Raw genomic sequence first — 16632 nt, 5'->3', positions numbered from 1 at the left:
GCCACCCTAATAATTTAAAAGGAAAAAATGCCAAATAATTTTGAAACAAAAGAGAATATGTCAACACAGCATCTACTGCTTTGAAATGGTTTTGATTTGATTCCCACCAGTGCTTTTATCACGATAAATTTGACATTTAGTTTAGTGGTAATTTGAACACAGACACACATTAATGTCCCACATGTAAATGGGGGGGGGGGTGGTTGGTCACCTAATGACTCCCAATAAGTCAGTTGGGTTGAGTGAGGGGGGCTGGAAATCCTCTCCTCTGAATCAATTTCCCAAAAAGTCAGAAATGACAATAGCCACCTCCCACTAGGGGGAGATTATCTATCCATCTATACCTCTAACAGCGCCACACACCGGTAGCGGCGGAAAGAAGCTTACAGTAATGTCCTGTCCTTGGAAAAAGGTGCACAAAATACAAAATCTAACTTACAGCAGTGTCTGGATATTTTTCGACATCCCAAAAAAAATGTTCGTATGTACTGTTTTTTCGTAAGTGGGGGAGCGTCTATATTACCGCACTCCCCCTACTGAACATGGAACATTCATATTACCTGGACAATTAACAGAGTTGTGACTGCAAAAATTGATTTTATTTCAATTAAGTCTTGCAGAAATCAGGGGGACATACGAATCGAACTTTATAATCAGAGCAGCGCTTTCCCTCCTGGTCAGCGTTTTTACAGATGAACCCAGTGGTTGTGTCCATTCTGCAGAAACAACAAAATCACATCATTTTAAATATATTTTCATTTATTGAGGTCAAGTTATTTGAAAGAAAGTGTGTAGTCGTGGGATATTACAAGAGCAGTCATTGAGACTTATACTTTGGGCGTAGGCAGCATGACATAACTGCCAGGGAACTATCAAATTACAAATGAGTCGGGCAGTGCCACCACCAATGTCCCCCCTAAGCTGAGCGCAATCGCGCACATTCTAAGCGCAGAAGAATAATCTAGCCAGCTCACAAAAATGAGGGCACAAAATTGCTAATTGAAAGCAAAGTCAAAGTTACAGTGCATGAAGGTAAAACTGACATTGTGTTCTAAATGCGGTATTTGGAAGTCAAGTTAGAAGTAGAACAAAGTTGAGTAAAGTCAGTCGAGTTTTTCGAGAACCGGCTTCTTTGGCTCGGCTCACTAAAAGGAGTTTTTGCTTCTTTAATCCCAACATGACCAAATATTATGTAAAATTATGCACAAAATGACAAAGGAAGAGGGTGAATAAAAGAAAAAAGTACCAAAATGAAAAAGTAGTGAAAAGCTGAGGAAAAAAAAGTAAAAATAAAAAAAGCCAGAAAAAAAGAAAAATGAAAAAAGTAACAGCTAAGAAAATAAACAATATTTTTAAGAAATTTTTAAAGAAGTAGAAAAACACTGAAAAAGAAAAAGTTTGTGTCGCATTCAAATAATTTCCAATTATATCAAGTGAATCTTGTTGCCAACATTCTACTTCCACTAAGAAATGAGATCAGGTACAGTTCTGTATCTTGCAAACGACTAAATAAGCCCCAAAAATGTTACTATTATGCGACAAAATATATCAGGGAAAAAAAAGAAATGGATATCTTGTTAAAGAATTGTAAAAACAAATGACATGGGGGGTACAACATTTGCAATAGTACAATAGTTCAAAAGTCATTCAAAAGAGAAAAATAATTTTGCATTGCCGGAAACTCCACAAAATGTAACTTGATGTCAAGTTTTGAACATGTTTGATAATTTAGTTGCCACACTTGGGATTATGATTGCTCACAGTTGTTTCAAGCGTTGCTCACCGACTTTGTGTGAACGCTCAAACCCGTGGAAAATTAGAGGGAACATTGGCCGCCACAGTTGCTAACGACTGCTTAAAAGGCTACTGATCGTCTAACCTTAGAATCTAAGTCTTTGATCATAGAGCACATATTAGTTACCAACTGCCAGGGTTGTATGGGCACCACTTGCTGTGGGTTGTCTTTGACAAGTGCAGCCTTTCAGCCCCCATCCAACTCATAAAAAAATCTCAGGCAGCATTTGTATGACATCAGATGTAGTACTTACTTAGCTATAACATCCCCTGTTGACGATAAGGTCTTTCCAAAGACCGTTTGGACCTCGATGGCCAGTGGAGCACTGCAGATTTCATTAGGCTTTTCAACGTAGAGTTCTTTAAGGATCTCAAAGTCTCCTTTCCCACCTGGGTTGTCCCGATCGAACCATGGGGTTTTGCACACTAAAATGAGAATAGATCATGACAAAATGTCATTTTAGTTTATAATTTTAAAATGTAAGGACAGGGAACTGAATGATTTATGCTAGTAAAAAATAGCAGGAATTAGACGATTCCCACGGCAATTGTGACTGGGCTCTGGCATGAGGTCATAAGTATCTACACAAGCTCCAGTAACTACAGTGTAATAACAAGAATTGAAAAAATGTAAATGAATGTGCCCATTCACAATTAATGTTAGCATGCCTTATGCTCATGGTCACTTCAGTGGGTCAATGACCTACCTCAGCCACCCCATTAAAAATCTGGAAATTCACCATGCACTAAACTCTCCCATGTAAAGTGACTGGGCTTATTCATTCCTGTTGTGAAAAATCTTGAAATACTACGGAGACAAAATCGCCATAGTAACAGCTACTGCTAACAGAAGACATGGCACATGGTCCTTGTTTGAGCTGGATTTTTTTTTAGCCATTTATACACACACACTTCATTTTACCTCACGGGGAATCGCATGCTCAAAAATCTATGGGTCCCCCAAAATTTTGGTGTGTTCAAGGTTGAAATTGTAAATCGGCGACAAATATATACACACACATTCAGTTTTAATCATCACAATTATATATATATATATATATCTCTCTCTCTCCAGCTTTTGGAATTTCCTATCTCTCTCCAGCTTTTGGAATTTCCTATCTCTCTCCAGCTTTTGGAATTTCCTATCTCTCTCCAGCTTTTGGAATTTCCTATCTCTCTCCAGCTTTTGGAATTTCCTATCTCTCTCCAGCTTTTGGAATTTCCTATCTCTCTCCAGCTTTTGGAATTTCCTATCTCTATCCAGATTTTGGAATTTACTATCTCTATCCAGCTTTTGGAATATATATATATAATATATATAATATATAATATATATATAACTGTTGGCAGAGAGTTGCACCTTGCATCAGCCAGCACACAACCAATAAAAAGTTGGGAACATGAAAAGCCTAAACAGGAAATTGTGTCATTAGAGATTACCTTTTGGTTTGCAAAATTGACTTGGGCACAGAAAACGAACTTGAAAATCAGCACACTGCTCCTTAAATGCCTGGTCGTGATTTCGACAGATGAAACCAATGCGTGTGTTTGACCTGTCGAGGTAACATTTTTAAGTTACAAGGAGGGAAGGCGACTGAAAAGGGACCTCATTAATTTAAACAGTACTATTAAATGCAGCATGTTGGAAAAAAAAAATAAAAATTACATTATGCCACTCATCCAACATAGAGCCGGCTGACCAATTCCAAGTCAGTGATGCACTCAAGCTGCATAGTAGCAGACAGGAAGAGGCTGCGGAGGGTGACCAACACTGCACAAAAGGTCAGTGGCAACACACTGCCTTCCCTGACTGACAATTACCATTTTAGATGTCTGAACAGAGCAAAAGGCATCATAAAGGACATTAATAACCCCAGTCTTCAATCTGTTCAACCTGCTACCCTCTGGTAGCCATTACACATCCATTCAAGCCCAGACAAATACTCAGACATCTTTTTCCCCTTAGGTTGTCACAATAAACTCAAATCTGCACTTAACTGAATTTACATACTTTGCATGTCTGTCATATAATCCGTATTTGCACTGTAAAGAACCAATATTTATTATTAATCACCGCCTTCTCAGTTGCTCCCTACTGGGTTTTTACATTATGCCCGTACTTACTATACGTCTTTCACCATTAACAGCCTCGACACTTTCCACACTATATTCGAAACAACGGATAAGTAAAAACACAAAGGTTTAAAGCAAATTTCTATTATTCCCCTTGAATCAGTCAAAAGGATACTTTAAAGACTTTAACCACATACAACTTCAGACAACTATTCAGTAAAAAAAAAAAAAATTAAAAAAAAAAAAATAAGAACAGGTGGCTTGTTCATTTTTAAATATGGCCAACTTTACTCCGTTGTATTATTTGCTTCATTTGGGATAGACATCTTGCAATTTGAACTTGTTTTTTCTCCCTCCTTTTACATCTACTTTTCGAGAGAGGTTGCTGAAAAAAGGAAAAGAAAACACTACATTTTTGCACATTTGCTTGTACAACCCATTAATTGAAAATAAGTATGTTGTATGTCCTGCAAAATGTAAACAAGAAGGTGGATACATACATTTGTTTAATACATAATAGATTTTCTATTCTCTTAATTGCTTTAAAAAAATAAAATAAATAAATCAATCAATCAATCAATAACTGGTCGAATTTTGTCCATGAACTGGAATTTTAATTTCGAGAAGAACTTATTACCATGTTGTTCGCTAAATTAACCTGTGAATTATTAAAAAGTGATAATCATAATACTAGAAAATCAGAATGACCCAGCACTGGTGAACTATGTTCAGAACAGGTCCTAGGGCACTACGTTTGAGACCTCTGGTTTTGACGCAGCGGCTCACAGCTCTTCAGCTAATTTTCTATTTATTACCGTTCTCTTGCCTGGACACATGTGTGGCCAATAATACATATAGTCGGGAGGAACTTATACAATTGGGTCTAAATTTCAACTTTTTGGGCACTGTTTATACCATCTTTGATATCCCGCAAGAAATACAAAGAGATCCGGTATCTCCGTGGGTGGCCAACCCACTTACCAATTGGCGGAGACGACGTAGGGATTGTAAACAAAAGCAGGACTGTCGCCCGGGCAAGTGTGCCAAGCTAAGGGAGCTACATCAGCAAAACAACAGTGAAGGAATGTGTGAAGCAATGAACACAAGAACACCTTTAAGTCAACATTATTTTCATATCGTACTTACATATATATGACGTTGCCTGTTGACGCAACACTTGCTCCAGATTTAGTTTTGACTTCAATTTTGAGTGGATGCTCACAAATCTGTGATGGATTGGTTCTGTGCAGGCGGCCAAGTGTTTCATAGTCTCCGGAACCAGAGGGGTCGTCTCGGTCAAACCATGGAGTCCAACATTCTGTAGCTTTGGAAGTAAATCATTTATGGTCAGAATGAAAAGCAGGCTGATTAAGCACCAATGTCAGATCATTTAAAAAAAAATCCCCACCAAACAAAAACATGTTTTTGTTGGCGCGACTAAAATAAAGCCACTTTTTGCTGCTAGCACACACCGTTGTAGTGAGCTGTTCCCTCAATCTTTGTCAATGGGCTGCTATAAACTGACGTAAATTCTGATTCAACAATCCGCATGCAGCTTCAATATGTATTCCATAGGTGTTGGGTGATGAAGAGTTCAATATGGAAAACCAAATAGAAATACTGTATGTGTAAAAAGCTGAGAAAATTGGCAAATTTTTACTCATTTTAATGATACCGATTGCTCTAAAGCAGAGCGCATTCAATCTTAGATTGTTCATCTTTTCCTTTACTCCGTTTATAAAATATTTTCAGGAGTTTAAATTGTTTAAAATATAAGTGTAAATATATCACTGAAGATATGTATTGCATTTTAAGCAGCATTGTTCCATTAATCATTTTAGGGTGTAAAATGCTAAAATTGTTATTTATGTTATATATGTGAATATTATTTCTATTTATATTTTAAGTGTTTTAAGTAATCTGCAAAATATGAAATTACTAATTTGGTGCATAAATGTTTTATCATTGAAATCATTAAAAAAAAATCTGAAGCTGTTTAGGAGCCAAGAGACAATTTTTTTAAATAGAGTTGTCCTTTAGGGAGCAGTAACACTGCACAACGCCATATTGACACGCCATCAAAGCAGGAAGGTTGGGGTCATTTTTACGCGCTTTTTATTGCATGGTCTATAGCAGGGGTCGCTAACCCCGTGCTGCGGCGACATTATTACGAAATATCAATATCTTAAATGTGATTTAATTTTTTCGCAATTTATTGCATTTACAGCGATGTAAATGAAAAGCAAAAATTTATTAAAAAAAACCCTAGTACAGTGGGACCTAGCTACTTGTACTTATATTAAAGAGGTATGTTAAGCAAACAATAAATTTAACAAGAATCTCACTAACCTTATTTCGTATGGTGTACTGTATTGTACTGTATACAGGGGGGGTGTATTGTTTATTTTTTAGGGTGCGCCACTACTTTGCGGATTTTCACTTATCGCAGGTGGTTTTGGTCCCCATTAACTGCGATAACCGAGGTCCCACTATAGCAGAGTTTGATAATCTGAGAACTCTGACGTAACACAGGGCAGTGGTGAGTGCACATGACAATCGCAGCCTCCATCTTGCACGAGTCAAAAGATTTCTATAAACACGGCTAAAAACAAATTGAAGAAACCTTCACTTCGAAGTGAATGGTAGAAAGAATTTTATTATTAATGTGAAAAACTCATTTGCAGAGCAACTGTGGCCGCGGCAAAGCGCCACTTGTCCCAAGAGCTTCCATGCTTACCTGCCTGACAGCACACCACGACCAGAAAAGGCATGCGTGTTAAAAGTTAAAATTCAAGCATTTTCACGGATTTCTGGCACTTGTACGAACCCTGAACATTACCTTTTTGTTCGCAGAACTGAAGGGGACACAAGAAGCGAACTCTGTAATCAGCACAACGCCCATTGTGTGGCTGATCACCAATCCTACAAATAAACCCCAAGGTTGCATCGGCTCTGTTGTAATGGATAGCAAAAAATTAGTCCAAAAATCATGTTTGCATTTGATGTCAGTTCGCTGTACTCACACATATATGACATCCCCAGTTGTCCAAACACTGGCTCCAGATGTTGTTTCTACATCAATTTTCATAGGATGCTCACAGATTTTTGTCGGGTGTTCCTTCTCCAGTTTTGGACGAATCTCATAGTCTCCAGTCCCAGAGGGGTCGTCCCCGTCAAACCATTCAGTCCAGCATTCTTGAAAATAAAAAAGGTAGAGTTGAGGCAGTTCTTCAAATATTTTTCATCTCGCCGTTATCTATAATCAACAATCTGTGTTAATGGACTGCTTTAAACAGACATGAATCCTGCTTTAACATTGCTTGTGCAGCTTGACCAAGTCACACTTGTTTACTAACACAGAGAAGGCTCCATTAGGCACTAGGTAATGAGTTCAATACAGAAGACCAAAAGAAAAAACCAAAATGATGATTCAACATTTGGAATCATGTTTAGATATTGATTGCTTGTTTTTCCAGATTTGTGCCTAACTTGGTTCAAAGTAGAAATGCAAAGACCAGGAGTAATTTTTTAGCATTTTATCATTTATAGCGCAGAGTTAATTTTTTATATTGTTTTACATTGGACTTTAAATCTGTTAAGTGTATAAAAAGCCAACAATGTATTGCATTTTACACTTTTGTTTGCAAATCTGAATATATTAATTTATATCACATGTGTTTTTCAGGGATTCCCGGCAAAATATGAGTTAAATAATTTGGTACATTTTTTATTCTTATTGAGAATATAACCTTAAAACATAAATCTGATGAGCTGTCAGGGAAATGAGGGAGCAAGCCCTTAGTGAGGAGTCAAAAGTCCTATTTTCTAAATAGAGCCATCCTCTAGGGTGTGACACTTCAAATTACAGCAATAATGACAAGCCACCAGAGCAGACATTTTTAAAAAAAAAAAAAGATTAAATGCGTGGTTTAACGAGTCAGACTGCCAAGAAACATGGCAATGGCAACAATTTCAAGTATTTTGTAGCACTCAACCCAAAATCCAAGCATTTCCCTGACCTTGAAAACGCATCATTAAAATTCAAGCGTTTGAGGATTTCAAGCAACCATAGAAACCCTGTTTATTTATAAAAGAAAAAAAATGTGATAAGCATTCCCATTAGGTAAAATTCCCATTTCAATAAAAGCAGTTTTTGCATTAAACAGTTATAAAGATTTACATAAGATGTTTGAAATTAAGATTTCCACTTTTTGGCATTTTCACAAATAGATAACCCTTCAATGAATGTTTACCATTTGGTTTGCAGAATTCAAAAGGACACAAGAAGCGAACTTTATAATCTGCACAAAGGCCATTGTGTGGCTGATCACGATTTAGACAAACAAATCCTTTTTGTGGATGAGATCTGTAACAAGAGAAACAGACAGTCACTTTGGTGCGATAATTTTAGCCTAAAAAACAATTCATGTTTCTTCTTACACATGAATGACATCCCTTGTTGAAGCAACACTAGCTCCTGATTTAGTTTTGACTTCAATTTTGATGGGACGCTCACAAATCTTGCCCAAGTTCTCAATGTGCAGGCGGGAAAGAGTTTCATGGTCCCCAGTAGCAGATGGGTCATCCCGATCAAACCATTGGGTCCAGCATTCTGCGGCAAGATTAAGGATTTCATTATAAAAAGGCTGCTACCTTGTGTGTTTGAGAACTCCTTTGATTCAATTTGATTTAAAAAAATATATAGATTACGGTAATTCAAATGGCGCTGGTAAAACAGGAGCGCAAGTAAACCCATAAAAATAAAAGGATTTTAAAAAAAAAAAAAAATCACTTTTCCTGTCCAACTCACCATAATTATGATGTGAATACAGAGTTTAGACCGCTCTGAAGAACCACTGAAAAAAAATTAAAGCCCTCCTATGTGCAATTCCTTAAAAAACAATTTGCGTATTTAGATGTACATGTCCTGTATCAAGTTGTCAAGGAACACAGAGTCCCATAGGAGAGAAAGTCTAGAACAGGGGACATGGGGTAGGGAGGGGAAGAGGAGGGAAGAAAAACAAAAAAACAAAAAAAAAAAACACATTCTCATGGGAGCTGGAAAGACGACCAAAAGAAAAATGGAATGAGGAACAGAGGAAAAGAAACAACAAAAAGAATATAACATAAAATGAAGACAAAGAAGACACAAAAAGAAAGGAGCCAGAAAGAAAGTGAAAAGATTGACGCTGAAGTTATAGAGAAAAAAAAATAATTGAGAGAGAAAAACAGAAAAAATAAAAAAAGATAAATGAGTGCAGGAGTGAGGAAAAGAGACATTCAGCTCTAGTTGCTTTGGGAGTGAAACTGTAGCTTATTTTCCCTTTCGCGTTTCTCAGTGAGGTCTCTCACAGGCTGGATTCAAATCCTTGTCTGTGGACTCCATGGGTCGGCATGTTTGACAACTGGTCTAAAAGAAACCAACGGAATTAAAAGTGCACTTTTCATGACAATATACGACAACGTTCCAAGGAGCACCCTACAATATGACCAATGAGCCAATCCGCTCCTTTTATTAGTTGATTATGGAAGACAAACCAGTGGATAAAAATCTGCACGGGCCACATACATCAATGATCCTTAAATTACAGTAGCTCTACGTATTGAGCGAATTTGTAATAGCATGGTCGTCTGATGGAGAATACAAAACATTCAGTTAGGACGCTTGTTTCAGTGTCATTATTTAAAAAAAATAAATAAAATAAAAAGTACTTAGAAGAAAATAAACAAAAAAAATAAATTTCGGGCAGCACGGTAGCTGAGTGGTTAGCGCGTCTGCGGCACAGTTCTGAGGTCATGGGTTCAAAATCAGCCTTCCTATGCAGAGTTTGCATGTTCTTCCTATGGTTGTGTGAGTTTACTCTCACATTCTAAAAACATGCATGTAAGGTTAATTGGCCGGTGTGTTGTCCGTAGCATTGTGCCCTGCGACTGGCAGGCAACCAGTTCAGGGTGTCCCCTGCCCAAAGATGGGCTCCAGGATGACCGTGACCCTCCTTAGGATAAGCGGTGCAGCAAATGGATGGAATAACCATTTCACCACTAGTAAGCACTAAAAACTAATGTATTAGGCACTTGTGCTCCCTTTTCCACCGACACCAACATCAATGCCTGGTTCATTACATCCTTGATCACACGACAGCCTTCGTTAAGGCCCAGCAGTGCCTACATTTCCTGAGTGTTCAGAAAACAACTGACTACAAGGCTGCTGGTGACCTTCAACCACACCACCATAGAGACTAACACTGTGTCAATGTGGCATTCAAGCTGCACAGTAGCAGACAGGAAGAGGCTGCAGAGTGTGATTAATAATGTACAAAAGATCATTGGCAACTCCTTGACTGACATTAACAAAGAAGTCCGAAGAGAACAAAAAGGCACCATAAAGGACATTATTCACCCCAGTTTCCATCTATTCAACCAAGCAGGTCAACTCCGACGTTTTTTCCCTAAAGCTGTCACAATACTTGACTCAAATCTGCACATTTTTGTCATATCTGTATTTGCACTGTTAAAAATCATCCATCATATATCTGCACTGCTTATCCTCAGTGGAACACAGGAGTACTAAGGCCCATTCCAGCTGTCCTCGGGCAGGGTACACCTGAACTGGTTGGTAGCCAGTCGCAGGGCACACAGAGACAACTCACTCATTCACACCTAAGGACAATTTGGACCAACCAATCCTGACATGTATGCTTTTGGAATGTGGGTGGAAACCCACACAAGCACGGGGCGAACATGCAAACTCTGCACAGGAAGGCTGGTTGCTAGATTTGAAACCACGACCTCGAAACCGTGCCGCCTGTTAACACCAATGAAATGTAAAGAACAAATATTTAGCATTTAAACTACTGGGTTTTAATATTGTCTCCAATCTTGTGCTGTGAAAATTCAGATCCATGTTTACCATTTTGGTAATTTTACTACTTTTGCTTTTTAAATTATGTGTATAAGCGCACTATATGGGGCAGCTTTAAATCTTATGACATGCGAAAGACACTATAGGTGTTCTATCCTATCATCTTCCATAAGCTGGGATCAATACAACTTAAACACTCGCTGCCAAGACACTAATGTAATGCATTTAATGAAAGATCACCTTTTGGTTGACAGAACTCCAAGGGACACAAGAAGCGAACCTTATAATCTGCACAATGGCCATTGTGCGGCTGGTCACGATTAAGACAAAGAAATCCCTTGTTCGGGTGCATGCTGTTGAGAAATGGAAGGAAAAACTATTCAGTTTCAAAATTGTGTGTTGGCAAAGGTGCTCATTAAACAACATTGGCTTACTTACACACGAATGATATCGCCTGTTGATCCAATGTTGTCTCCAGATGTAGTCCTGACCTCGATTTTCAAGGGATGCACGCAGATCTTGCTCGGGTTCTCCTTATGCAGGTTGGAGAGAGTTTCATGGTCTCCCGTAACTGAAGGGTTATCACGGTCAAACCACGGGGTCCAGCATTCTAAGCAAATCAGAGGATTACACAATCTGCAGTAATAAGAATTTTCCAACTTTTGTTGAACTCCCAATTGATTATCTAGCACAGTTAATGTAAACATATTACAGTTCATAATTTAGAAGACCAACACAGGTGAAATACAACTATTGTAAAATTAGCTTTCTGAAAATAGTAGCGTATAAACCACATTTAGACATTTTTTATTCCTTCACACGTCAGATCAAAGATTCTTAAAGCTATGCAAGACAAACTAGTCAAATGAGAGTCCAGTTCTTAAATTTTGACAACCCAGAAATTTGGCTTACCATCACTGTGGGCTTTCACACAATTTCCTAGGAAAAAAAAAACGTCAGCACAGAGCATCTTATTTAACAGTGTTATGATTTGCTCATCACAAAATGATTTTACCAGCATGAAGGAGCACAGCTATGATACCCAACTGTAGGAAAAAGAATAGTATTATCAGGAAGTACAGAGCACGTTCATGTGTTTAAATGTAAGGCAAAAGGGTTGCCATTTTAGAAAATATATTCTGAACCACCTCTTACATAATAAGTGATGTCATGTTTATTCGTAAAGCCCTTAATACAGGGGTGTCAAACTTATTTAAGCTCAAGGGCCACATAGTACAAAACCTTTTTTTTAAAAAAAAAAACTCAGGTCAGACTAGAAAATAGAGAAGGAGGGCGGGGGGCTAGAGTGAAAAAAAAATACTGAGGAAGACAAAAAGCGGGAAAATGACATAAAGAAAGAGTTGATGGACGGGTGAGATGGGGCCTGATGGCGTGCCATTAGGCTGTGGGGTGACTGGTCGACCATGTGGCATTGTTCCGGGCCCAGTTTTCCAGCAAGTTCTGCTGCTGGGGGTGGAATCGGCGTGCCCGGGTGCCATTCAATTAATTTATTTTAGCGTTTCTGAATGCCAATGAGTTTCACTCTTGAAAAAAAAACATTTTTTTCATGCTTTTTATCAGAGTTTCATCTACAGAAAAACCTGTCTGAGTGAGTACTTGTTGTCCAAGACTGGCGATTCCATACTTTTTGCTAGGGGTTATACTTTTCACCTCTGGCTTCCTTGCCTGCTTGAATCAGCAAGAAGTCAAAGATGAGCTAGAATGCCCAGAGTATGATTAAGATAGTTTACTCAAGAACGCACACACACACGCACAAAAGGAGTAATGATCCTATGAGGTATGCTCTCAGAAAAAAAAAAATAACATTACCCACAGGATCATCTTTGGATGTGTCATTTTACAGCAGGTTTGGGATTTTTCCTTCAGAGAAAAAAAAATAAGACACTATTGCAACTGTACAAGTAGAATGCATAGAAACTCACATAGGATGAACTGGAGATCAACGCTGGAAAGTGTTTCTTTAAACACTAGATCTCATGCAGCAAAATAACTCCTTGACATATGTCACTGGCCCTATTAGAGACAGCAGTATTTAGTATCACTGAGAATATTTCAGACACAGACTTCTAAACGCTGAATAAACGATGGATTACAGAAGTACGATAAATATATGTTTAAACACAGCCCGATTCGCCCGCGGACTGCATGTTTGATAGTGATCTCAGGTCCCCAAATTATATTATAAGGAAACGCAGTGACAAATTCTGAGGACATGCAAGACAGACTCTCAAGTCTTATCACTTCAAACGGTTTGCCATTTTGCATTAAATGTCTCATTTTCTTTTACGGAACAAGACGAGACACTAAGTTTCAATTGTTTCAAAGAAGATTCAATAATTCCCCTATTTCGTTCCAGAAACGTTTCTAAAAGGCTCTTGTGATCCCATCATATTAAAAAGCAGGCGCTTAATTGCTTGACAAGCGGCTGATTGCCAATTATCAAGTTGAGTTATTATAATTAGGTAACCACACAGTTTATTCCGTCTTTACCAATTATCAAAAGTAAAAAAGTGCCCAACGGTTTCTTTCAGTGGCATCTTTGTAAATTGTCATGTATACAAAGTGCTACAAAAAAATAAAAAAAACGGAGATTTGAATTCCGTCCATAATCTCAAAAAAAATGCTCAATTCTGTGATGTTATTTGGCTCTTCCATAGGAGATTTGATTACATTTGCAATGTTTATTTTAAAAGGAAAGGATTTTTAAAAAAATACTTTCAACTCACCATTCACCGATGTGGCGGTGTCACCGCCGTCTCCGTTAAACATGCGCACACGCGAGCGGAAGGTAAAGCCTTTTTATAGGGGACTTCACCGCACCTTACTATAGGGTCCTGTTTGGGTCATAATTTAGGAATTTCTTTTGTTTGTTTGGTTTTTTTTACGATTTTTATTGAACATTGCATGTACAGACAGTTGGCATGAAAAAACAATAGAGAGTTGACATGTTTTAAGAGAACATAAGATGCTGAAGAAATTCAGATAAAAGGTGAAAAAAATGAACGAGTAAAATTATATGTTTCATCTAATACAAGAGGACAGCAAGGCGGCGCAGTGGTTAGCGCTTGTGCGGCACAGTTCAAGGGAACCTGTCGTGGGTTCAAATCCAGCTCCAGACTTCCTGTGCGGAGTTTGTATGTTCTCTCCATGCTTGCGTGGGTTTCCTCCGGGCACTCCGGTTTCCTCCCATGTTCCATAAACATGCATTTCAGGTGAATTGGCAGGTGTTGTGCCCAAATCCGACTCCTATGCAAAATCCTCCCCCCTCGCGTGAACGCGCATTCTGCTGCGCTTCCAACAAAAGCGATCGTATTCTATATAAAACGCTTATTAAAACAATAAAGCGAGCTAATTATAACAATTGGGAGATCCTAGTCTATATAACGCGTTTATTTAAACAATAAAGTGCGATCGTATTCTACAAAATGCGTTTGTTAACGCGGATGAAAAAGTTACCAACGTCAATGCACTCTTCCGACAAAAGCGATCGTATTCTATATAATACGCTTTTTAAAAAAATAAAGCGAGCTAATTATAACAATTGGGAAATCCTAGTCAATAGAGGGCTCCGCGCTTTGTGCTAAAAATAGTAACACGGCTTCGTTCCGCCATCTTGGAAGTCTGACGATTACAAGCGGTGATAGCGAGAGGAGCAAATATTTACTCAGTTTGTCTATTTATTTACTCAACTAGCTTCGTTTGTGTACAGATTTTGTCCATCAACACTATGGAAAACTACGTGGAGAGTTTAGACAAGCATGCTTTCCCCGTGCTTGTGTGGGTTTAAGTTAATTGGCCGGTCCAAATTGTCCCCAGGTGTGAATGAGCGAGCGAGTTGTCTGTCCCTGTGTGCCCTACGATTGGCTGGCAACCAGTTCAGGGTGTCCCCTGCCCAATGCCCAAAGATAGTTAGGATGGGCTCCAGCACCCCCGCGACCCTTCTGAGGATAAGCGGTGCAGATAATGGATGGATATTGAAACCGCCTTGTTCTTCTCATGTCTAATTAACATGGGTAAATGGCGGCGGGTCGCTACAACGGGTCAGGTGTATCGACATTTCGTTCTGTGTACATTGTTACACAGAATGACAATACATAGGAAATTATTATTATTATTATTATTATTATTATTACAAGACAGAAAAGTGGATGTAGTACTGATGGCAGTCAGGGCAAAGCTTATGCTGTCTCATTCTTATTGTGCATGTAAGTGGACACTAGCTTGGACTCTTCTGCGCCCTACAGTACACAGTGTGTGCGTTAGTCCCAACGGAGGGAGCAGCTCTCCCAGCATATTCGTTTGTTGTCGTGATGGGAATTCCGTCTGTTCTTCGAGGAGCTGCCCTTTCGGCTGGGCTGACTGGAAACAGCTGGCTCTTTCGACTATGGTTGTGATTGTTACAGTTTAACCCATACAGCCTATTACCAATTAATATGTAGCATTATTCACAACATTTCTTAAAAAGGGGTATAATACAGCATAAGAGAAAAAAAGACAACTATAAAAAAAGGGGGAATATAAATAAAAAACATAACATAGCAAGTCAGGTCATGTTTATTTGTATAGCCGTTAATCACAAAGAGTCTCAAACGGCTGCACAGACCACAGATTATTGCAAAACACAGACTATTATGACACACAAGCACGGGGGGAGCATGCAAACTCCACACGGGAGGTTCGATCTCATGACTTCAGAACTGTGCCGCACACGCGCTAACCACTGCGCTGCCTTGCTGCCCGGTTTCAATATCAATGTTGCGAAATGAGCACATATTATCTTCAATTTTAAAACGTGATTTATTACATTTTTGAATGGATAAATAGTATTCATAATTTTAAAGCCTGTTTCCTTAATTTTGGGGTGAATATGTAATTTGAAATTTTTGGGGGTTCTCAATCTATTTATCACATTGGCATCAAATTTATAATGAATTTTTGTTTTTTTTCAGCACGGCGGCTGGATGGTTAGCGGCTGAGTGGTTAGCGTGCAGCCCCAAGGTGCAGAGGTTCAGGGTTCAAGTGCAGCTACCGCAACCTCCCCGTGTGGAGTTTGCATGTTCTCCAGTCTGTCCCATCCTGGTATATGCTCTCACCGCAGAATCAAAAACCGAATAGAGGTCTTGGACAGTCATCTGCATACTGTAGCTCCATGGCCTTTTCCCACTGCAGTTTGGTTGTCTGGAGCCTCATTAAGTTGAAGTGGTCACCATCGGGACACAGGTTTAATACTACACCACTGTTGTCCTCAATATCCAAGTGGAGAAGCCGAGTGACTCATCGAAGGAAATTGTTAAAAGTACTGGGGCCAGTGCACACCCTTGCCTGGCTCATGTACATAAGTAGTCACCCGAACTGTCATTTCGTCATTGAATTGGCTTATGATGTTAACAAACTTGCTGATGCTTTCAAGTCTCCTCAGGATTTCACATAAGAGTTCCCTCTGGACTGTGTCGAAGGCTTTGGACCAATTGTCGAAGCACGTGAACAGGTCCTGGTGTTGTTCAATTTTCCTGGACCTGACGAGCTGTGAAATTCCTGCTTACAACACTTCTGTTCTATCTGAAGCCGCATTGAGCTTTAGGCAGTACTGATCCCGTGATGTGGTTAACCAGCCTATGAAGCATCATCTTCGCCAGAACCTTACTGGCAACAACAAAAAGGGAAATACCCCTAGATAGATAGATAGATAGATAGATAGATACTTTATTCATCCCCTAAGGGAAATTCACAATAGTACTGTTCCCACATACAGCCTTGACACCTTTGTTCTTGTAAATTATGACAATAGTGGCATCTTTACATTGTTGTTGGATACTCTCATTCTTATTAGCCCAGACCTCGGTAATGTACTTGTGCAGCGTCCTCGTACAAAGGTAGCCACC

The 16632-nt window shown here is 38.9% G+C and overlaps 1 protein-coding gene across 1 annotated transcript; it reads right to left on the bottom strand.

The window, feature by feature from the left end:
* Window positions 1-577: 577 nt before the first annotated feature.
* Window positions 578-13582, bottom strand: LOC148357443 (mucin-5B-like). The gene is made up of 15 exons (XM_088345314.1): window positions 13477-13582; window positions 12673-12763; window positions 12560-12610; window positions 11745-11775; window positions 11642-11668; window positions 11168-11339; window positions 10970-11082; window positions 8308-8479; window positions 8121-8233; window positions 6891-7062; window positions 6707-6819; window positions 5014-5191; window positions 3235-3347; window positions 2049-2220; window positions 578-716 (listed from the first exon to the last, which is right to left on the bottom strand). The coding sequence occupies exons 3-15, from the start codon at window positions 12584-12586 to the stop codon at window positions 608-610; spliced, it is 1512 nt and encodes a 503-aa protein (XP_088201440.1). The 5' UTR covers window positions 12587-12610; window positions 12673-12763; window positions 13477-13582; the 3' UTR covers window positions 578-607.
* Window positions 13583-16632: the final 3050 nt, after the last annotated feature.

Source organism: Urocampus carinirostris, chromosome 10 (genome assembly GCF_059441175.1).
Source record: "Urocampus carinirostris isolate Australia breed hairy pipefish chromosome 10, RoL_Ucar_1.0, whole genome shotgun sequence".
Classification (NCBI taxonomy): Eukaryota; Metazoa; Chordata; class Actinopteri; order Syngnathiformes; family Syngnathidae; genus Urocampus; species Urocampus carinirostris.
The sequence above is the reverse complement of the archived record's forward strand: the minus strand, read 5'-3'. Positions and strand labels throughout refer to the sequence as shown.

Excerpts from the sequence above, each read along its gene's own strand:
- LOC148357443 (XM_088345314.1), bottom strand. The coding sequence starts at position 12,586 with ATGACACATCCAAAGATGATCCTGTGG. Across the intron at positions 8,234-8,307 it reads ACAAGGGATGTCATTCATGT|ATCTCATCCACAAAAAGGAT; the intron begins GTAAGAAGAAAC and ends CTCTTGTTACAG. Across the intron at positions 2,221-3,234 it reads TCAATTTTGCAAACCAAAAG|TGTGCAAAACCCCATGGTTC; the intron begins GTAATCTCTAAT and ends TTCTCATTTTAG.